The 24,567-nt window shown below is 39.7% G+C and overlaps 1 protein-coding gene across 1 annotated transcript; it reads left to right on the top strand.

The window, feature by feature from the left end:
- The first annotated feature begins 12,794 nt into the window (after positions 1-12,794).
- Positions 12,795-13,949, top strand: LOC308247515 (non-histone chromosomal protein HMG-17-like). The gene has a single exon (XM_080666731.1). It carries the CDS (start codon positions 12,887-12,889, stop codon positions 13,157-13,159), a length of 273 nt encoding a protein of 90 aa, XP_080522857.1. The 5' UTR covers positions 12,795-12,886; the 3' UTR covers positions 13,160-13,949.
- Positions 13,950-24,567: the final 10,618 nt, after the last annotated feature.

Here is a 24,567-nt window from a genome sequence, read left to right as displayed (position 1 = left end):
GTGTGAATAAGGCTGTATAGGCTTTGACGGATAGACAAATGACTGGTTCCTGAAAACACTATGGAAAAGCTATGGTTTGCATCTGTCTGGAGTGTAAATTTGCTTTTGATTGACATTGTGATGGCAAACAATTTAAAGTGAAGAAACAAAGACAAAATGTCATCTTTGTGGGTAGATGCTTCTATTAGAAGTTTGAAAATGTGATGGGAGTGCTTTTGAAAATGTGTTATTTCTCTGTGTTCCTTTATGCCACTGCAAGCACAGGGGGAAAATGTTTTTACCCTCACTCTTGTTTTAAAAAAGTCAGTGGATGCAGCATTCACTTTTAGCACAAAAGAGTTGTGAATCTGCATTTATGGTGCATACATAACAGTTTGGTGATAGAGGCCCACTGCTTCAATTTTGGTCGCAGTTTAGAATGATTGAAGCACTGCTTTTGTGAACACTCAACAAGTGTTTGCTGAAAATTCGTTATAAACCATCAGGTGCTTATTGTTCAGGAGCTTTGGGCTCAAAGTCTTTAATTTACTAGGTTCAATGAATTGTTCTGGCTCAAGATCACAAGTACCAAGATACTTTTGTGGTTCCTTAAATTCAGTTAGTGTTCTTGGTATTTGTAGATGCCATGTTAACTTTTTAAATCATTGGGGGGGGGTGCTTTTAAATAAGTGCTACCATGTAGGCCTAAAAGAGTCCACGCCTCTTCTCCCACAGAGTTGCCTAGACACTGGGAAGATCAGATATCACACACATAACGTGCTGTTATCCCTTATTTACCCTGAAGAGAGAAGATGGGGAAAACAGCACACCCTATTCAATAATAGATAAAAACAGCATTTTTTCTTTTCTGAGAGCTATGGAACCTTTGGGTCAATTTGGATGTTTAGAGAATTTTTCTTTTTGTACTTGGTGGGGAAAAAAATTATATATATATATACACTTTTATATATAAATAGCAATGAGTTTATATCAAACAGAATGACCTACATAAAATAGAAAAAAGGGAACCAGTTCCATTCATCTGAGCCAGCTGTCTCACTTCGGGGCTTCTCTTTTAATTTCCTCACATTCCTCATTTCAGAGGGATTGGAACTGTCAACTCGAACTCTCCCTCAAATTTGCACCACAGATTCTCTCTGGGAGCCCATGTTATTATCTGATAAAGGACTGACATCCAGAAGCCACTGTCACTCAAACGCCCTCCATCCTGGCCAGCCTTGGGAGTCCTAATGCAGAACTGTCTCCGCTGCTCTGGGGCCTTGGGTCCCTGGCTCAGTGAATCCACAGCAAAGCCTCACTGAGCTCTGCCACTCAATTGCCACATGACCATTGCTGATCTCCAGGCATCCAGATTGTCACCTTCGTAGTCTCCAGTGTCTGCATCACCAGGACATTCTTTGCTTCACTTTAGCTACTATTCCTCACAGAGCCCAGAGAGCATATAGAATGACAAATGTTTAGAAATGGCTCCACAAAACTGAATAACCTGACTTTTAAAGACTTTACTTCCTAATTTCCTATATGTGTTTGAGAACTTTTGGTGGTGTTCTTCTCCAAATTGTATATGGCCAATGTGAGAATAATTCCCATTAACTCACTTTTTAACAAATTATAAATTTGAGCAGACATTGAACCTACTGCTTGTTAACTCTGCTTCTTTTCTGTGAGAGACACATGAGGGGAGAGTGGGGGGAAGGGAGAGAGGAAGGTGTGTACATGCATGTACTTGTGTCCAGAATTCTAGATTTTTTTTTTGATTGAGATATAATTGACATATAACATTATATTGGTTTCCGGTGTACAGCATGATGGTTTGGTATATGTATTCATAAAATAACTTTTTAGGCCCAGGAGAGAGTCATTCCTGACTGGGGTGCCACATCGGAAAATGAAACCTTTAGATACATTCACGTCCCTGTAATTCTCCTCCTGATCAGAGGCACATGCTCTCTAGTCAACCAAAGCACAAACCCAGCCAACTGTAGGCCTTCTCACCCCAAACAAGGTTGACTCGTGGCCCTAGACCAGCCGTGGGCAAACTACGGCCCGCGGGCCGGATCCGGCCCGTTGGGCTGTTCTATCCGGCCCACGGAGCCGAAAGAGCGGAGGGTTCTCTTGCTCTCCCCTCCGCTCCTTCACCAGCAGCAGTGTTAATATGGCAACGTCGGGAAACACGGCCGCAGCTCCTTCTTCTGAGTGGGCGGATTTATATCCGCCCATTCAGTAGAAGGAACAACCTCTCAGTCTTCCAGAGGCTCCTTGTAATGCCCGTGGACGCGTCCCCCGACATCACCCTGGGAATGCATAGACACGTTATCGTGGTGATGTAGGGAGACATGCCCCTGGAGAGCACAGTATCAGAGCATTAGCTAAAAAGGAGACCAACAACACTGTTCCCACTGAAGTTGATGTTTTTATTTATTTTTATTTTTTCAATTTATTTTTTATTTTTTTAAATATATTTTATTGATATTTTACAGAGAGGAAGGGAGAGGGATAGAGAGCTAGAAACATCGATCAGCTGCCTCCTGCACACCCCCCACTGGGGATGTGCCTGCAACCACAGTACATGCCCTTGACCGGAATTGAACCTGGAACCCTTGAGTCCGCAGGCCGATGCTCTATCCACTGAGCCAAACCGGTTTCGGCTGAAGTTGATGTTTTAAAGACCAAAAACCTTTCAACCCAGTCTGCATTGCCATCTACACCTACGTCCCGGGCATAATTTGGAAGTTGCACTAAAGAAAATGTTTAATTTACTGTTTACACATTTTGTTCTTTTCTATTTGTTTTAGTTTTAAATTATTTTATTATATTTAAGTTTAATTTGAAAGGCTTTTGTACCTTTCCTTTGTTAGGCAATTTTATTTTGCCTTTGCCATCTTCAATATAAGGTATGTTATTGTGCTATGATTCCTCCATTTTTTGAAGTTTCAAATTATAATAATTAGTGTTTACATTCTTCTTGTTAAAATGTTTGAAATGAATAAAACTATTGAAATAAAAAAAAAGACGGTACCCTTTTATGTAATGATGTTTACTTTGAATTTATATTAGTTCACACAAACACTCCATCCATGCTTTTGTTCCGGCCCTCCGGTCCAGTTTAAGAACCCATTGTGGCCCTCGAGTCAAAAAGTTTGCCCACCCCTGCCCTAGACAATCAGATATTTTCTATTTTTCTCTGCTTTGTTCTTTATTCTTTATCCTATAAGAGCCTCCTGCCTTCCATCCCATTTTGTAGTTCTCAGGAAGGAGACTGCGTCGTGATGTGTTAAAGTCTGTTTGTTTGTATCACTTAAATTATCTTCTTTAATCATTTCTAATGGTATAATTGCAAAATGATTACCATGATAAGTCTACTTAACATCCATCACCACACACAGTTACAGAGTATTTTTTATTGTATTGAGAACTTTTAAAATTTACTCTTAGCCTTAGCCAGGTTTGGTTCAGTGGATAGAGCATCAGACTGATGGGTCCTGGGTTCGATTCCAGTCAAGGGCATATACTTTGGTTGCAGGCTTGGTCCGTGGTCCCTGGCCCTGGTGGTGGCGCATGCGGATGTGTCTCTCTTACATTGAAGTATCTCTTCTGTGTCTCTCCCACATTGATGTATCTCTTCTGTGTCTCTCCCTCTCACTTCCACTCTGTCTAAAAATCAATGGAAAAAATATACTCAGGTGAGGATTAACAACAACAACAAAACAACCCACAAAAATACCCAAAAATTTACTCTCTTAGCAACTTTCAAATACACAACACAGTATTATTAACTATTGTTACCATGCTGTTGCATCCCCATAACTTATTTATTTTATAACTGAAAGTTAGTACCCCTTCACTCATTTCACCCCCATGCCTCACCACAGGATTCTAGAATTTAAAGGCCCATTGTGTACATGCCAAGTAATTATTATATCTGAAAGCTTTCGTTCTTTTATGTATTTTTAAAATAAAAAATTTTAACTTAAAACATGTCAACCTTAGTCATAGTCTTACCTTCTTAGAACATTTTAAACTTAGAAATCCTGTGCTAACTTATTTATAAAATTTCAAATTCAATAATCTTATGAAATCATGTATTAGTTATGATGTTCTGAATAGATTTAGGGAAACTTTGTCAAAACAGAGGTGTTTTTTTTCCTCCCTGGTATTATCCTTAAGGTGACCAGATTTATATACAGTTTTATATGGGAACAACTTTGGGACAGAGTGACACAGAAGCCTCCTACCTAGTAACTTGGGTCTCTTAAAATCTGACTAAATTTAAAGTAGCAAATTTAAGAAAAGAATTATTAATAGTGATTCAGAATCTATTCAGAAATATTAAAATTCTACACAAAAAGAAAAACCTATGCTTAAAAGATCTTTAAACATGAAATACTAGCAATTATAATTCTCAGTGTTAAGAGTGGGTAAATTTTCCCCACTCTTAGCACATATTTTGAAACTGCAGTCACTCTTCAGGCCACAAACTAGTGTTTTGATGTGTGACAGAGTCAAAATTTGCTTACTCTATGAGAGGACCCTCTGATAGTTGAAGTTGTGCCTGAAAAATATCTGAGCAAACTTTACCAACCTGTTTTCTAATTACTGCCCTCAAGTCTAAAATGTTAATGGTGATAGCTGGAATCAGTCAGACAAAATTTTCAGGTATTCTCATAGGTAAGTGTACTCACTTATCATGAGGCTGTTGACCTGAGTGTTGCGTAACCACGTAGGAGATTGGTCTGGTCAGAACACTTGCACCTCTCCAAGCATTAGCAGCATATGGTGTAACCTGGGGAACCAGAGAATGGTCTTCAGACTGATATTTATCAAATTTTAAATAGAAAACTAAGTAACCTTACAAAATGATTTATTATTAATCCATGATGATAACATATTACATAAACATATACAAATGCTAAATTTTTTTAAAACAGAAAATTGATGTCTTTTAATTCAGAAAATAGATGTCATTTCATATATATTACATCTGCTTTATGTGTGTATACACACACACACACACATATACACAATGGAATATTACTTGGCCATAAAAAAGGAATTTTACCATTTGTGAGAATATGGATGGGACCTAAAGAGTATTATGCTAAGTAAAAGAAATTAAACAGAGGAAGACAAATGCCATATGATTTCACTTGTATGTAGAATCTAAAATACAAAATAAATGAACAACCAAAACAGAAACAGATTCATAGATATAGAGAACTGCCTGATGGTTGCCAGATGGAAGGGGGTTTGGGGTTGGGTGAAAGAATGTGAAGGAATTAAGAAATACAAATGAGTAGTTACAGAATAATCATGGGGATGTAAAGTACAGCATAAGGGATGCAGTCAATAATCTATAATAATAAAAGCATAATATGCTAATTAGACCAGACAGCCAAACAACCTTCTGGATGTCATTCTGGACGTCCTTCCGGATGAAGCTGTGGTGGCAGGGGCCAAGGCAGAGGCAGTTAGGAGTGATCAGGCAGGCAGGTGAGCAGTTACAGGCGATCAGACAGGCAGGCAAGTGGTTAGGGGCATCAGGCAGGCAGGCGAGTGGTTAGGAGCCAGGGGTCCTGGATTATGAGAGGGTGCAGGCCAGGCTGAGGGACCCCTCCCCCGCCCCTTATGCATGAATTTCATGTACCTGGCCTCTAGTATTGTAATAACTATGAATGGTGCCAGGTGGGTACTAGACTTATTTGGGAGATCATTTCTTAAGTTGTATAAATATCTAACCAATATTGGATGAAGTGGGATGGGGGTCCTCTTCCCCACTGGGTGCTGCTGGGGGTGGACTTCTTACAATATCCTGAGAAAAAGTATTTTCTGAGACTTGCACAGGAGAACAAGTGATTTTTATTTGCATGCGATTAAAACCCTGTGTTTCCAATGTCCCATTTCCCTTAGTCCAGTCATAGAAGAAGTGTAGCTGGGTTTCAGTAAAGCTAGAAGCAGAGTCAGTGTCCAGAATTTCTTTTTCTTGTTGGAGACAGGTCCAGTACAGCATCAGGCTAGTTGCAGTCCATTAGTCTGTTGTGTGTGGGAGTCCACATGGCCATGGGCCACATGGGCGAATACCGGAAAGTCAAATGTGAGCCATGAGCCAAGTGTGCCAAGAGGAACCAAGAGAGTGCACTTCTTTACCCAGGGGATTAAATACCCCAAATCTTCAAGCACTTGCAGTGGCCATGCCCATTCTGGACAATGACCTTTGTTCCCAGGTGTGACAAGTAGCAGGTACTTTCCTACGTCATCCTAACTACTGGGATGCATCTATCTTCCCTTTGTCCAGTCTCCTTCCCCCAGTGTTTTGCGGGAAACATACCTATAATGTCTGGCCTTCCTTTTTCTCCTTTCCTGTTATTAATTTTTAGTTAATTACAACAGTGTCATACCATTATGCTATATACCTGAAACCAATGTCAACTTGTAATTGAAAAATAAAATAAGCAAACTATGAAAAGAAAGTATGTTTCCACAAATTTAAAAAAAATACAAAAAAAAGAGAATGGATGTCATTTATTATACCTAAGTGTTGTTCTTTTCTTTTCTTGAAGTGCAGAAATAAGCCAATCAAAGAAAGAAAAGAGCACTACACTATAAAATTATCAATTCTAAGTCTATTTTATACGAAGCGAGCTATCCTCTGTAAGCAGTGGGAGAAAAATAAATGCCTTTGTCTTCAAAGCAAAAATTTTAGAAATGATTCCTTCACCCTTAGTAAATTGAAAGAATCACTCCTGGGGGTCACTTCCTTTTTCCTTATCTCCTAGGATTTTTGTGAGGATCAAGTGTGAAGATGTTAAACTATTCAGTCATTCTCTCAAAAAATTTTTACTGAATAGTCATTTTATGAAAGCTTTCTAATAGCTAATCTAATCTAGAAAACATCTAATCTGTACAAACAGTCAATATATCGGTGTATTGTGTCTCTTCCCCCCCCCCACCCCCCTCAACATGTTGCCTTTTTAAGTATTCTATACAATTACAGAAAGAAAAAAAATGTGCTGAGGAACTGCTGACTATCTTTTTGTTTGTTAACTGTGATCCCAGTATGGTTTCCTTTTTCTTTGCTACTTCTTCAATGTCCGCTGGAATACTTAGCAATGCAAATTACCCCCTAACAACAAGTAGATCATTTCCATAAGTTTAGAAGTGTCCTTTGAAATGGATGTTTTATGTTAACAAAGTCTTATGAAAATTCCTGATGGGCTTTGCAGTTAGACTGAACTGAGTTGAAATTCTGTCTTAGCATTTATTTTGATGGTGCTAATGTTCACTTAAAATTGAGGAAGCTAATGTCTGGTTCACTGAAAGCAACCTTAATTATGATAGGATATAAGTTATATAAAGCACCTAGCATACTTGTAGAGCAAGGGGAACTGACAAAGTGCTTTGAAGATGTTTTTGATGCCAGAGAAATTAATGGGCCAGACATCCCAGACAAGAGTGGGAGTGAGGCTCTTACAATATCTTCAGAAAATTAATTTTCTTAGACTCTCACGGGAGGGTGGAATGTGGAAGAAGGCTTTATTGGCATGGAGTTACATTTCTTGGGTTCCAAAATCCCCTGCCCTTTAAGCCAGTACTGGAAAAGATGCAGTTGGGCATTCAGTAAAGTCAGAAACCAGGCCAGTGTCTAGAGCAGCCTTGGGCAAACTACGGCCCGCGGGCTGGATCCGGCTGTTCTATCCGGTTCTCTTGCTCTCCCCTGGCTCCTTTACTTTGAATTTATATTAGTTCACACAAACACTCCATCCATGCTTTTGTTCCGGCCCTCCGGTCCAGTTTAAGAACCCATTGTGGCCCTTGAGTCAAAAAGTTTGCCCACCCCTGGTCTAGAGTTTCCGTTCCATGTTGCAGTTGGGTTTGGCTCAGCATTCAGGCCAGATTAAAGTCCATTAGTCCATATATGGAGGCCAACATGGCCATGTGCCATATGTGCATAGGGGAGCATGGCCCCCTGCAGCAGGAGTCCTAAGAGCCAGGAGCCAGGAGAGATAAACTTCTGTTGTTTGGAAGTGTATATATTTAGATTTTGAGAATTTACAGTGGCCATGCCCATCTGGCCAATTACCTGTTTTCAGGTGTGATTGATGGGCAAGCATTTTCCCACATCACTCAGACCTTACTGGGCATGCATCTGACTCTAGTCCCTTCCCCTATCGATGAAAAGGGAACAGACGTGGACAGTGTTAAATGTAGCTTTTTGTCAAAGCTGTATACATGGCATGCTTATATCTAGTCTTCCCTTTTACTCCTTTACTGTTAAGTAATAACCATATTATTACAAAGGTATCATTTCATGACATAACTAGATCTGTCTTTTGCTGGATGGGGGTATAAGATGGTTGGGGTTGGTTCTTTAAACTGTGAGTTCCCTAGATTGGCACTGAAACGAACTGGGTGGGAAAATATTTTGTAATTCAGTAAAACTGATTGAATATAAGCATCTGAGAGTAATTAACAAAGAAAACCTCAATGAACTCAAGACACTGTCATATCCCCCCAACCAAAGCCCAGCAAGAACATACCTATTGTTGCAGACGGGTCCCACATCTTGGCGACAATGGGATGTTTCAGTAAGAGGGAGTAAGAAAGGACTTCCAAAGTTTGGGCCTGGGTTAGGTGATTTGGGGGAGGATTTAAGAAGGAGAGCTTCGCTCTGGTTTGGACACTGTCAGGAAGGGAATGGTGGTGGACAGAGGTAGATAAGTCTATAAATTAGGTATTATATTAGTTTTCTATGGCTGTCTAGAAAATTTTCCAATACCACTAAGCCATTCTCCTATTTTCAGCAGACACCAACTGGGTGTCCTACACATTTATCTTATTCCTGACACTACCTGTGTAGAGATAGCATCAGATCTCATAGATTGAGGCTTTGGTCTTACATGATTGTGTAATCATGCAGAAACTACATTTCTTTAACACAATCTTTCTTCTTTCTGTTTGTCCAGTCTCTTCTTTAATCTTTAAGCCCTTAGTACATCAGATTCTGGTCAGCATAAAACTGTCTTAAGAAGAAAGTCTAGGGTTTGTTCACCGCAGAAACAGTTTTGGTCAAACTAAAGATAAAATTTTGACCTCAGTTGTGTTTCAGACCTACTTACCATACCCTCACAAAATGAGACAGAATGATGCCATGGCTGACTTTGGGATCTGATATGATGGCCAACTATTCCCTACTCTGGACTCAACCAATCAGTGGATCCCATGACCCCAACTCCATTAATCACCATAATTAAAATTTTAAAAAATATATAATCTGTCCCTATGTGAGCCATCGGTGAGCTAGGTTTTAGAACACTAGTTCACCTGTGCCTCTGAGTTTGGTGTCATTTCCTTAAACCTTTACTTTCTTAAACTCCTGTTGCATCTTAATTAGGCTTTGATGTGCACAGGCAAACCAACACCTTTAGTTTCGTAACAATTGTCTCCACTTTAGAGACCAATTGCAAGACCAGATTGTCATGTGTATTTCTGACCAACTGGCTATAAATAAGGGGTCCCATGACTTCCCCTTAGGGTTTGATAATTGGTTAGAATGATTCACAAAGCTCAGGAGAACATTTACTTATGTTGATTATTAGTTTATCATAAAGAACACAGATGAACAGCAGTGGGAAGAGGTACATAGAGTAAGTTCTGAAGGGCCCCAGGCATTGGAGCTACTGTCCCTGCACCAACCTCCTGGCACATGGCATCCATCAACCCAGAAGCTCCTCATGTTTTAAGAGTTTTAGAGAGATTTACTCTCCAGCTGACCACTGTAATCACTTGATCTTTCAGTAACCAGATGTGGGAAGCCATTCATTGTCAATACTATCATCAAGGAACTCAGAAGGCTGATGAACCTTGAGCCTTAGCAGGGCTAAAGCTATGCACCGATTGTTCCGTGTTGAGATAGCAATGGCTTGAAGCAATTTCCTGACCTGAGAGCCTCAAAGTAAATCTTTACTGATCTTTACCGACCTTTGAGATGGTCTGTCTGTTTCCTGTTTGCTGTGCTTTACCAAGGGCAAGATGTCTATCTAAAAGTGAATAAAAAGCAGACCAGCCAGAAGTTGGTGTGCCTCTCCAAGAGAGAGGTTTCTACCTGGCTCCTCCCCCCCCATGCCTTCTAAATTCAGATTTCTTGTATAGTGTTTTCATTTGTGCGTGGCCCCTTCTTCAGATCCTGAACCATAGTCGTAAAAGGTTGTGGCAACCAGACCCATCCTGAGGTTCTGTAGGGACCCCACCCAGTCACCTCACTAGCAAAAACTCAGGTGTGATCCAAAGGGCTTGTTATGAATATCAAGACACTTTTGTAATTTAAGAAATTACAAGAGTTTTAGGAGCTCTGTGCCAGAAACCAGGACGAAGACCAAATATATTTATTAGACCACAGGCTGCTATAACAAATTACCACAGGCTGGGTGGCTTACCAAATAGAATTTATTTCTCACAGTGCTGGAGGCTAGAAGACCAAGGGCAAGTTGTTGGCATGGATGATGTCTTCTGAGGCCTCTCTCCTCAGTTTGTAGGTGTCCATCTTTTCCCTGAGCCCTCATGTGGCCTTCCCTCTGTGTTCTAATGTTTTCTTCTTCTAAGGATGCCAGTCATATTGGGTTAGGGCTCACACATTTTAACATTTTTTCTTTAGAGATCTGTCTTCAAATATAGTCACCTCTGAATTATTGGGAGTTAGGACTTCAATATATAAATCTTGATGGTGTTCGGGACAGCTTCCGTGCTGGGGGCTGGCCCTGACCCAGCACCGTCTCCAGGTTCTTCGTTCACCCAGGAAAAATTTCAAGGTTGAATTGGAATGAGAACAAAGCAAGTTTTATTCAGGTAGAGAAAAAGAAAGGCTAGGGCGTAGGTTTCACTGTAAAAGAAGTAAAAAGTACATGTCTGAGTGGACACGGGCCAACTCACCAGTGAGTTGCACACTTGGTCAGTTAGTTCTTGGGATTTTATATGTTTCCAAGGGATTTCATGTCATCTCCAAGCTTTGTGCCAAATTCTGACACTGTCTTCTGGTTGGGATGGGAACTTGTTTCTAATATGGTCCATTCCAGATGTGTCTTGGCATTTGTTCTCCTCACCCCCATTTCTACTTGTGGTGTCAGTTTTCATTATAATGATGGTATAATGAGCTTTGGGGTCATTTTCTGGTTAGTTTTACCTTTATCTTGGATTCATCTGGTTCTAATTATTATTTTTCATCTACCTCCCTGACTATGGTGATTTGAAACACCTGCTCTTAGGCATCTTCAGTTAGGGAGGATAAGGTCCTGTGATTTATTAGATGGCTGTTAATTACTCAATCATTCCAGCCATTTGTTCAACCATTTGTCTCAGTTTACTCATTCTATTTGCCAAGGAATTTTTCTAGTTTCTTACTAATCTGCTTCAATGGGACACAATTCAGCGTCTAAGAGATACCTTAAATAATCTTACCTTGAAGGAGATCAGACAAGAGTAAAGCATTTACTCATATTGTTAGTAGCAATGTGGGTGCTCTGTTCATGACTTTAGTGAAGTAAAGCTGTCACAACAGGAGTCCAAGTGATTTTGAGAGTATGTTTATTAAAGCTGGGGACAGTGAAACAAAGGAAGGACTTAAGATAGAAGAGGCCAGATCATAGCAACAGGAGTGAGCCTAGGCAGAGCTACCTTGCCCTTTGGAAATATGAGGAAGAGTTGATACTGAGCATGGCTGCCTTAACCCTTTAGAAAGAAAGTCACAGAGGCAGAATAAGTGAGCCAGCTGGGCTGTGTGGACTCAGGAAACAAGTTACTGAGGCAAAAGGCCTTTGGAGAAAGAAAGCAAATAGGTACTTTAGGAAAGAAGGGGGAGGAGGGCATGGACTTGCTTTAGAGAGAGAGTGCACACTGGATCCTTTGCCTTAAGGGTTTTTATCTGTTTTCTAAAGACAGGAATTTTAGGGGAGGCCTCAGGGGAGGATCTCAATAGAATATTCATCAGCTTTCCAGGTGTGTCCTTTCAGGGTCCTGGTCTCTATCAATTCATTAGCGCTAGGGTAGGGGGTCATTAGTCATTGCATCTGGTTCTGATGTCAGCCATGGCATTGCTTCATCTGGTTTTGCTGCTTTGTTGGGCCTGGAGTTGAAACACAACTGAGGCCTATAAGTTATCTTTAGTTTTACCCAAACTCTGTGTGGTCAATGGACCTGAGTCTTTGTTCCTAAAATTATTTGATGCTGATCAGAACCTCCTGGTCCTGAGGGCATAATACTTAAGGAAGTGGTCATGCAAGGGAGAAGTGAGTCAGAGTGCTGGGAAAGGCCAGCTTGGATCAGACAGCTGTCTGTTTCATTTTCCCCATTCCACTTGCCAAGGAATTTTCCTAGTTTCTTACTATATTGCCTCGATATTACCTAAGACAGGAGATGTTTGGTTATTAAGATGGTTGCCAATTGTTCATGTTTTGTCTGTGTTAAACTAACACAGTGATCTTGACTTTGTTTTGATCTTCATGGCCACAGAATGTACTTATCTGATGCTCATTTTCTGTACAGTTGTTTGTTCTCAAAAGGAATTCATCATGTCCTACCTGTGAGTGCCAGACCAACTCTTAGGTGTCAGGAAAAAAGCAAAGTGAAACACAACACTAGTTAATACATTACCTCACCAATTTGAAACTGTGTGTTTGGCTTTTCTGAATAGATCATCATCTAATAAGTGCGAATAAAAGCTTTACTTCCTAAACAAGATAAATGGATAAATAGTTGAAATGAAAATTGTGATGGTAAACTCTATCACAAGACTCTTGCAGAGCAGTGTGAGGAGACGAGATCGACCCCCGGACCTAGCAAGGCCTGCGCGCTGCTGCATCCCTGCGTCCCGCTCGGACGTCCCGCCACCATCGCCATCATGCCCAAGAGAAAGGCTGAAGGGGATGCTAAAGGAGATAAAGCCAAGGTGAAGGACGAACCACAGAGAAGATCCGCCAGGTTATCAGCTAAACCTGCTCCTCCAAAGCCAGAGCCCAAGCCTAAAAAGGCCCCTGCAAAGAAGGGAGAGGAGGTACCGAAAGGGAAAAAGGGGAAAGCTGATGCTGGCAAAGATGGGAATAATCCTGCAGAAAACGGAGATGCCAAAACAGACCAGGCACAGAAAGCTGAAGGTGCTGGAGATGCCAAGTGAAGTGTGTGCATTTTTGATAACTGTGTATTTCTGGTGACTGTACAGTTTGAAATACTATTTTTTATCAAGTTTTATAAAAATGCAGAATTTTGTTTTACTTTTTTTTTTTTAAGCTATGTTGTTAGCACACAGAACACTTCATTGTTATTTTTGGGGGGAAGGACATATAGTACTAATAGAATGTCTCCAAAGCTGGACTGACATGGGGGGGAAATACCTTTCCCTTCTAGTTTTGAGAAATTTCCTCTTGGTTCCTGGGAGGAGGGATCTCTTGATGTTGACACACATTAGCCATCTTGGCACAAACACCTTGTCGTGTGGGAAAACTAAAATTCGTTTTTATGTCCTTTTCTCCCTCTCCACTTTAAGCATAGACTTTGGCTGTCTTAAGCCCAGAGACCTATTGGGACCTGACCCCAAAAAATTGATTTCCAGTATGTTGGGCAATCTGGACTTTCCAGTGTCACCATTGAGATGGCATTCCTCAAAAGAGCAGCAGTTCCTTTTTAGATTGTGGATCTACAGATTGATATTCTCTGCCATTTTCATTTCATTTCCTGAAAGTCAGGGTCGGCTTGTGAAAAGTTGTTAAACAACATGCTTAATGTGAAATGTCAACCCTCACTCTAAACTTTCCCTGTTCAGAGCATCAGATGAAGACTTCATTGGGTTTTATAGTGGCTTTCTGATTTTGGTAGTTCATTGAAGAAGGGAGTTTGAAAATTGTTGTATACTGTTAACGATTGTCTGCCCATGTCCTGCCTGAAATACTATGATTGTTTATGAAAAGTATCTTTAATAAAGCTGGATACAGTTTGGCTTGGAAAAAAAAAAAGACTCTTGCATAAATTATCTTATCATTAAAAACTCCTTTAAATAAAAGACAAACTGATTACTTGTAATTACTCAGCATCATGGGAAAGACTGAGCATGTACTGTTCAAGTGAAGGAAAGCACATGATTCCATAAGAATGGTAATGGTGATAACATTATAATACTCTGGTTATTAATAACAGAAAAGGAGCAAAGAGGAGACTAGATAATATAGACATGCCATATATGCAACTTTGCCAGGAAGCTTCAGTTAATAGTTTTCTCCAACTCTGTTCCCTGCAGATCGCTGGGAGAAGGGATTGGACAAGAGACACATGCCCAGTAAGGTATGGGTGATGTGGGAAGATGCTTACCTGTCAGTCACACCTGGGATTGAGTCAGTGGCCAGAATAGGTGTGGCCACTGCAAGGGCACAAAAATCTGAGATACTTCACTCCTGAGCAAAGAAAATTCCCTCCACTTGCTCTCTTGGCCCTCTTGCTCTCTTGGGACTCCTGTTGCAGGGGTCATGCTCCCCTGCATTTACCCACATGGCTCACACAATGGACTGATGGACTGAATCTAGCCTGATGCTCTGCCAGACTCAACTGCACCATAGAACAGAAACTCTGAACACTGGCTTTACTTCTAGCTTTATTGAAGCCCCAGCTGCACCTTTTCCAAGACTGGTTTAAGGGATCTGGGACTTTGAAAACCAAGAGATGTAACGCTACACAAATAAAAATTACTTGGTTTCCCATGCAAGTCTTAGAAAATTATTTTTCTCAAGCTATTGCAAGAACCCCACTCCTACTAGTGACAAAGAAATTCCACCCACCCATTTCTATGGCAACAATGGGATTGAAGTTAAAGACACCAAAACTGCCTCCCTGAAGCTACTTTTCTGTCCAAGTCACCGTAATCTTTTGCATGAACCATTGCACATGCTTCCTAAGTGGTTCACCTGTTTTTATTTTTGCTTCTCTGCTCCCACAGTCTGTTATCCCCTTAAAGAGTAAGATTGAATCATGGTACATCTCATTTGTCCCCACTGCCAGAATATAACCTAAACACTTTACCATGTTCTATAATGACTTATATATTCTAGTCTCTTTTCATCTCTGTCCTTACACTGTTCTCACAATTCCATTCTAGCCTCCCTGGCCTCGCTGTCCCCAAGCTCACTGAACTAATTTCTGGGTCATAGATTTTGCTTTTTCACTTGCTAATTCTTCTCAGATGAAATGAGACAGCTATTCCTTCACTTCATGTAAATCTCTGCTTCAATGTTATCAGCTTAGAATGGCTCAACTTGACATCTTATTTAAAATACTAGAGGCCCGGTGCATGAATTCATGCACAGGTGAGGTCCGGCTGCCCGGCCCAATCAGGGCCGATTGGGCCAGGCCAGCCAGGGGGAGGGACTGCTGAGGGTGGTAGGCTCCTGGCCCTACCAATGCGGGGGGGGGGGGTGCTGATCGGGAGCAGGGCTGGCCAGGGATAGGGGCTACGGGCAGTTGGCCTGCCGGCCCTGCCCCCTGGTCAAACTCCCAGTTGAACACTCTGGTCAAGGGGACAATTTGCGTATTAGCCTTTTATTATATAGGATATTCTTCCTTCTCCAACCTCTGTTTATCCCTTTAGTCTTCTTGAATGCTCTTCAGAGCATATATAAAAAACTAAGATGATTATACTATGCTATGTCTTTACATGTTTATTGTTGGCCTTGTTCACAGCATATAAGCTCTAGGAGGGCTGTCTGATTGTATGGCATCTAACATAGTGCCATACACTGGCATGTGGTAGATAGCCAGTAAATATTTGTTGCATAAGTACATGATAATTGTGTCCCTTATAGTATTCATCAAATATTAGTTTTCTTTTATTTATGTTTTTTCCTTTGGCTTGGCCTTGTGACCCTTCTCCTTATTTGGAACCTAAAGACATTGAATCAACCAGTTGGTGTGGTCCATTTTAACTTGTATATTAATATCTTTAGTGTATATACATGTAAAAATTTAGAGTTAATCAGCTGCCACTTACGTTCTGTATGCATGAAAATCAATGTTTTCAATGGTTTAGAGCAGTGGTTCTCAACCTTTCTAATGTCACGACCATTTAACACAGGGTCGCCTAAGACCATCGGAAAACACAGATATTTACATTACGATTCATTAACAGTAGCAAAATTACAGTTATGAAGTAGCAACGAAAATAATTTTATGGTTGGGGGTCACCACAACATGAGGAACTGCATTAAAGGGTCGTGGCATTAGAAAGGTTGAGAACCACTGGTCTAGAGTATAGTAGCTGTGTAAAAGAAATATGGACCTTTCCAAATTGTTGAGAAGATATAAAATTCTAATAATAGACAAAAAAGAGAGACCAAATAGATATTCTAAATAGGCCTATATCAATTGAAGAAGTTGAATCAATAATGAATAACCTTCCCAAACAGAAAGCACCAGACTTAGATGGGTTCACTGGTGAATCCTACCAAACATTTAAGGAAGAAATTATATTAATTCTGTGAAATCTCTTTCAGAAGATAGAAATAGGAGGAATATTTATTAATTATTCTATGAGGTTAGCATTACCTTCACACTAAAAGCAGACAAAGAAATTGCAAAAACAAGCAATAGACCATTGATGCAAAAATTCTCAACAAAATATTAGCAAATCTAATCCAACAATGTATAAAAACCCCAGGACCAAGTGGGTTTATCCCAGGTATATAAGGCTGGTTCAATATTCAAAAATCAATTAATTGTAATCCATCAAATCAAAAGGCTAAAGAAGAAAAATCACATGATCATGTCATAGAAACAGAAAAAGCATTTGATAAAATATGTAATAAATGGCAAAAGTCCATTTATACATAAGAAAACTGAAACCTGTAGAATTTAAAAAATATATATATTTTTATTGATTTCAGAGAGGAAGGGAGAGGGAGAGAGAGCTAGAAACATTAATGATGAAGGAGAATCATTGATTGGCTGCCTCCTGCACATACCCCATTGGGGATTAAGCCTGCAACCTGGGCATGTGCCCTGACGGGGAATCAAACCATCGTCCTGGTTCATAGGTCAATGCTCAACCACTGAGCCACCGCAGCCTGGCTAAAACTTGTAGAATTTAATGATTGAGACTAGAACTCACATCATATATATATATATTTAATATTGCATATATATACTATGCAATCTTAAAAATAAGGAAATCTGGCCCTGGCTGGCTTGGCTCAGAGGATAGAGCGTCAGCCTGCGGACTGAGGGGTCCCAGGTTCAATTCCAGCCAAGGGCACGTGCCTGGGTTGCGGGCTCGATCCCCAGTGGGGGGCATGCAGGGGGCAGCCGATAGATGATTCTCTCTCATCATTGATGTTTCTATCTCTCTCTCCTTCTCCCTTCCTCTCTGAAATCAATAAAGAAATACATTAAAAAAAAAATAATAAATCTGGCCATTTGAGACAACCTGGAGGACAGTATGCTATGTGTAACCAGCCAGGTGAAAAAAAAACCAACCAATAATATATGATGTCACTGATATGTGGAATCTAAAAATGTTGAATTAATGGTAACATAGAGTTGAATAGGGTCTGGAGGATTGGGGAAATGGAAGATGTTTTAACACTTCCAGTTATAAATTCTGGAGACCTAATGTAGAGAATGGTGACTAGAGTTAACAATAATGTATGACCCTAGCTGGTTTGGCTCAGTGGATAGAGCATCTGCCTGTGGACTGAAGGGTCCCAGGTTCGATTCTGATCAAGGGCACGTGCCGGGTTGTGAACTCGATCTCCAGTAAGAGGCATGCAGGAGGCAGCTGATCAATGATTCTCTCTCATCATTGATGTTTCAATCTCTCTCTCCCTCTCTGAAATCAATAAAAATATATTTAAAAAACAAACAAAAAACAATAATGTATGGTATATTGAAATTTGCTAAAAGAATAAAGTGTTTTCATGACAAATAAATGGTAACTACATGAGGTGATGGATGTGTTAATTAGCTTGATTGTGGTATACATTATTTCACAATGTATATGTACTAGTATACCAAAATATCACTATGTATAACTTAAATATATATATTTTTATTTGTTAACTTTACCTCAATAAAGCTAGGAAAAATTAATTACCTTTAAGAAGTACATTTTACTGTTAAATATGTATAAATACAGTATATTTTACTGTAAATTTTATCTTGTGAATAATTTTTCCTACCTTCTAAACTTTCTGCATGTCATTTATAATAATAACATTGGATTTAAATATAAAATTTCTTTTGAACAAGTAACAGCTTTTAAATGTTACTTTTGATATTAGCCTTTCCCCCCATGTTATTTCATATGTATTTTAATTATAAGTTACTAAAAGCATATCCTTTTAAATATAAATACAACAGTTCACAATATTCAAAGGTTTTGTTGAGGAGAAACAAAATATGCAATTGGTAAATGAAAAGGACAAAAAGTAAAATATAAAAAATATTGATATTATTTTATTTTTAAACTAAGGTGGTGACTATATTGTGCCTATTTTAATATTATTCTTTATACTGTATATATATATATATATATACATATATATATATATATATATGGTATATTTCTATGTTTTAAATACTCCATTATAAAAAATTAAAAGTATGCTCTCTTTTTAAAAAAATAAATCTTTATTGTTCAGATTATTACAATTGTTCCTCTTTCCCCCCCCCATAGCTCCCCTCCACCCGGTTCCCACCCCACCCTCTGCCCTTACCCCCCCCCCCCACACTGTCCTCATCCATAAGTGTACGATTTTTGTCCAGTCTCTTCCCGCACTCCCCACACCCCTTTCCCCCCGAGAATTGTCAGTCCACTCCCTTTCTATGCCCCTGATTCTATTATATTCACCAGTTTATTCTGTTCATCAAATTTTTTATTCACTTGATTTTTAGATTCACTTGTTGATAGATATGTATTTGTTGTTCATAATTTTTATCTTTACCTTTTTCTTCTTCTTCCTCTTCTTAAAGAATATCTTTCAGCATTTCATATAATACTGGTTTGGCCATGATGAACTCTTTTAGCTTTTCCTTATCTGTGAAGCTCTTTATCTGCCCTTCAATTCTGAATGATAGCTTTGCTGGGTAGAATAATCTTGGTTGTAGGTTCTTGCTACTCATCACTTTGAATATTTCTTGCCACTCTCGTCTGGCCTACATAGTTTCTGTTGAGCAATCAGCTGACAGTCGTATGGGTGCTCCCTTGTAGGTAACTAACTATTTTTCTTTTGCTGATTTTAATATTTTCTCTTTGTCTTTTGCTGTTGGCATTTTAATTATGATGTGTCTTGGTGTGGTCCTCTTTGGATTCCTTTTGTTTGGGGTTCTCTGTGCTTCCTGGACTTGTAAGTCTATTTCTTTCACCGGGTAGGAGAAGTTTTCTGTCATTATTTCTTAAAATAGGTTTTCAATATTTTGCTCTCTCTCTTCTAGCACCCCCATGATTCAGATGTTGGTACATTTGAAGTTGTCCCAGAGGCTCCTTACACTATCTTCATATTTTTGGATACATTTTCTTTTTTCTTTTCTGGTTGGGTGTTTTTTGCTTCTTTGTATTTCAATTCTTTGACTTGATTCTTGTGATCCTCTAGTCTGCTGTTGGATCTCTGTATATTATTTTTTATTTCAGTCAGTGTATGCTTCATTTCTAGTTGGTCTTTTTTCATATCCTTGAGGGTCTCACTAAATTTATCGGCGGTTTCTAGAAGATTCTTGAAAAACCTTATAACCGTGGTTTTGAATTCTATATCCAGTAGTTTGCTTTCCTCCATTTCTGTCATTTGTGACCTGTTTCTTTGTCTCCACATTTTGGCTGCTTCCCTGAGTTTATAGAGTGGCTTTGTGTGCTAGGTGTCCTATAGGACTCAGTGGCTCAGCCTCCCCAGTTAACTGAGGTGGACACTCTTGGTGCACCCCTTTGTGGTCTGTGTGCACAGTCTTCTTATAGTTAAGCCTTGATTGTTGTTGGTATCACTGGGAGGAATTGACCTCCAGGCCAATTGGCTGTGAGGATCAGCTGTGTCTATGATGGGAGAACTTCTGTGCTGAAGACACCTTTATGAGGCAAGACTTGCTTCAGTGGGGCTTTGGTGCTCACTGAGTCTGCCCCCTGAGTGTGTCCCTTATGGATATGAGGAGTTGTAATCTGGATGGTCCCACTCTGACCCCTGGGTGCACTGGCTCTTGGATCTCCAAGGAGGTGCTAATTTAGCTCTACCTGAGGCCACCCAGCAGGAGCTATGGAGAGATCTGCAGATTCCTCTTCTTTGTTTGGATTTTGGAGGTGCCCAGATGAGGCCCAGCTGTGAAGCAATGCAAGCTGCTATGGGGCCTTGGGCCTTCTTTTGGATGTTCTGGAGCTCTCTGACTCAGCTGCAGTTTGTTAGGTAAGTTTAGAATTCAAAGGACCAGGTCATTCATATGCAAAAGCCTCTGCGCTCAGCTTGGATGGGGCAGAGTCTCAGGGCAGAGCAAACAGCAATGACTTTGTGGGGCAGGATCTCAGGGTCCATCAGACAGCTATGGCTTCCCGTCATCCCTGCCCTAAGAGGCCCCTGGGTCTCGGTTTCCCTTGGTAATAGCTGCAAGCACTTCTGAGAGAAAGCCGCCCTCGAGTTTCCCCTGCTGTCAGACAGTCCAATTTCTCCCCGTATGAGTCTGGGTCCCCAGAGTCTTACCGGGAACTGGAGTGCAGAGCAGTTGGGAGCTTGTGTCTCCCTCCCAATTGAGAAAGCCAGCCGCGCACTCAGTTGCCAGCCCTCTCCGCGTGCGTGCCTCCGTACCTCTGCCTTCCACAGATCCTGTGAGTCTCAGTTTGCTTTTCTCTTTCCTTCTAGTTGTAGAATTTCCACTCAGCCAGCCTTCCTGTGGTTCTGGATGATGTCCGTTTTGTCTTTTAGTTGTAGTGTTGAAATTGTTGTGTGAGGCAGCAGTTTAGGTGTTTACCTATGCTGCCATCTTGGTTTCTCTCTTTGCCAAAAGTTTGCTGTCTTGATATATGCCATTACCTCTACCTTAGGTAAGTTCCAAGGGTGATGACATGCTCAGACAGAGGCACTTAAATATATTTAAATATCAGGAGCCTGTCAGCTCCTGAGCATAGGTAATTCTTAGGTCTAAAGTAATACTGCTGCTTAGTACATTGAAGTTCTATATAGGAATAACTTTCCATCTTTAACAACTGTCATACAACTGATAATAGTGAATGCTACTACACTGGGATATTTAAAATGGAGATTTCAGAAGAATTACAACTGTATAAAAGTTTTCTGACTGTGTGATATAAAAAATATATATTTTAAAAAGATACCCTTGAGTTAAGCATTGGTGTCTGAAGGAGAAAAAGATATAAGGAATATCTCAGAACAACAATAAGGTCTGGGACATTTTTCCTGGCTGGAAAAAATCCTCATTGTTGTGCAGAAATCTCTAGAAATGTTATCCTCTGGGGTTGAGAAGCTGAGATGAAGCAATAAAATATAAGCTTTCTTTAGGAAGAAATCTGAGCTGAGAAGTGATGAAAGAAAAATAGTGCCAAGGTTCAGAAGTACTTCAGCTCACATGCCAACCTGCATTCAGATTTGACCAGGCCATGGTATAAAATAGGTTTGTCTGGTCATGCCTGGTGCACATTGATCTGTGGGACAAACCCAGTTAATGATATAAAGGCAAAGGTAGTGTAAATCGGGCATTTCCAAGTGGTTTTCTTTTTCTTTTTTTTTTTTAACATATTTTATTGATTTTTTTACAGAGAGGAAGGGAGAGGGGTAGAGATTTAGAAACATCAATGAGAAAGAAACATGGATCAGCTGCCTCCTGTACACTCCCTACTGAGTATGTGCCCACAACGAAGGTACATGCCCTTGACCAGAATCGAACCTGGAACCCTTGAGACCGCAGGCCGATGCTCTATCCACTGAGCCAAACCAGTTACGGCCCAAGTGTGGTTTTGTAATTTGCATGAAAGCCCGAGATACAGTTTGACAACTCACTAGATAATTATCCTGGTGAATTACAATGATGTGTATTTAAATATTTACTAATTCATACAGCACCATGTTCCACAAAACAACTTAATTATGATATTGTTCTTTTTCTTTACATTTAATATGTTTTACCAGGTTTCATTTTAGTTCTAACAATGTCTCTGAGAACCGGTATTAATGGCCCACTTTTACAGCTGACATAACAGTACGTCAGAAGAATTGGTTGACTTGATCAGTTGTGAGGTAGGTGTTAATATTCTATTCTTGCTGGAGTGAGAGAAAGTAAAGCTTGGAGAAAAGAAAATAAGTTGCTAAAAAAGACATCCTAGTTTGGGTGTTATTAGGAGGTAGAATTACAACCCAGACGTACTGACCTCAAAGGCTGTCATTAACCACTGTGGTACCTCCTGAAAATGTTGAATTTCTGATGGTTTTATCCAATAAAAAAGTCATTAAGTTTATTTATATTTTATAAATATGAATTTTAAATTATAATTTTTAGAACTTTTTAAAAAGCTAAATTCTAAAATACTATTAAAAAAATATATCGTTGTTGATTTCAGAGAGGAAGAGAGAGGGAAAGAGAGATAGAAACATCAATGATGAGAGAGAATCATTGATCGGTTGCCTCCTGCATGTCCCCTACTGGAGATCAAGATTGCAACCCAGGCATGTGCCCTTGATTGGAATCGAATCTGGGACCTTTCAGTCTGCAGGCTGAAGCTCTATCCTTTGAGTCAAACCAGCTAGGGCTAAAATACTATTTTTTAATACATGAATGCAATGTAGAATGAATTTCAAATTTTTCTGATAATATGAGACAATTTATTTATTTATTTATTTTTATTTATTATTAATTCTTTATTGTTGAAAGTATTACATATGCCCCCCCCCCATGACCTGCCTTCCCCCCCGTCCCAGGCCTTCACCACCCTATGGTCTGTGTCCATGGGTTATGCATATAAGCATACAAGATTACCTCCCACCCAGCCACCTTCCCCCGCCTTCCCTCTGAGATTCCCCATTCTGTTCCATGCTTCCATGTCTCTGGGTCCACTCTATTCATCAGTTTATTTTGTTACTTAGATTCCACATATGAGTGAGATCATGTGATACTTGTCTTTCTCTGACTTATTTCACTTTGAGACAATTTATTTTTATTTCTAAAATATTGGTCCATCCAGGGAATTGTGTTTGTGTTTACTCATATGATTTTTACCCAATAAGTTCTAAGAGAAAATTAACCTTGACAGAAAAACATCTGCTGTTTTATTTTTTTTTTTATTTATTTTTTTTTATTTTTTTTTTAATTTTTTTTTTCAAATTTTTATTAAGGTATTATATGTGTACATATCTTACCATTGCCCCCCACCCCCACCCCACTCCCATACATGCCCTCACCCCCCAATGTTTTGCATCCGTTGGTTACTCTTATATACATGCATATAAGTCCTTCAGTTGATCTCTTATTTCCCCCACCTCTCCCTAACCTTACCGCTGTAATTAGACACTCTGTTTGATGCTTTACTGCCTCTGTAACTATCTTTTTGTTCATCAGTTTATAATGTTTTTCATTATCCCCAAATGAGTGGGATCATGTGGTATTTTTCTTTCATTGACTGGCTTATTTCACTTAGCATAATGTTCTCTAATTCCATCCAAGTGCCTACAAATGGTAGTAATTCCTTCTTTTTTACGGCAGCATAGTATTCCATTGTGTAGATGTACCATAGTTTTCTGATCCAGTCATCTGCTGATGGGCACCTAGGCTGTTTCCAAATCTTAGCTATTGTAAATTGTGCTGCTATGAACATAGGGGTGCATATATCCTTTCTGATTGGTGTTTCTGGTTTCTTAGGATATATTCCTAGGAGTGGGATTACTGGGTCAAATGGGAGTTCCATTTTCAGTTTTTTGAGGAAACTCCATACTGTTCTCCACAGTGGCTGCACCAGTCTGCATTCCCACCAGCAGTGCACGAGGGTTCCTTTTTCTCCGCATCCTCGCCAACACTTGTCGTTTGTTGATTTGTTGATGATAGCCATTCTGACAGGTGTGAGATGGTATCGCATTGTTGTTTTGATTTGCATCTCTCGGATAATTAGTGACTTTGAGCATGTTTTCATGTGTCTCTTGGCCTTCCTTCTGTCTTCTTTCGAAAAGCTTCTATTTAGGTCCGTTGCCCATTTTTTTATTGGATCATTTATCTTCCTTTTATTAAGTTGTATAAGCTGCCTGTAGATGTTGGAAATTAAACCTTTATCAGTGATACCATTTGCAAATATGTTCTCCCATACAGTGGGGTTTCTTGTTGTTTTGTTGATGGTTTCTTTTGCTGTGCAAAAGCTTTTTATTTTGATGTAGTCCCATTTGTTTATTTTCTGTTTGGCTTCCATTGCCCTAGGGGCAGTATCACTGAAAAAGTTCTTTTGGCATATGTCTGAGATTTTGCTGCCTGTGGATTCCTCTAGTATTTTTATGGTTTCCCGTCTTATATTTAAGTCCTGTACCCATTTTGAGTTTATTTTTGTGTATGGTGTAAGTTGGTGATCTAGTTTCATTT

This window comes from Plecotus auritus (genome assembly GCF_963455305.1).
Source record: "Plecotus auritus genome assembly, chromosome: 1".
NCBI classification, from domain to species: domain Eukaryota; kingdom Metazoa; phylum Chordata; class Mammalia; order Chiroptera; family Vespertilionidae; genus Plecotus; species Plecotus auritus.
The sequence above is the reverse complement of the archived record's forward strand: the minus strand, read 5'-3'. Positions and strand labels throughout refer to the sequence as shown.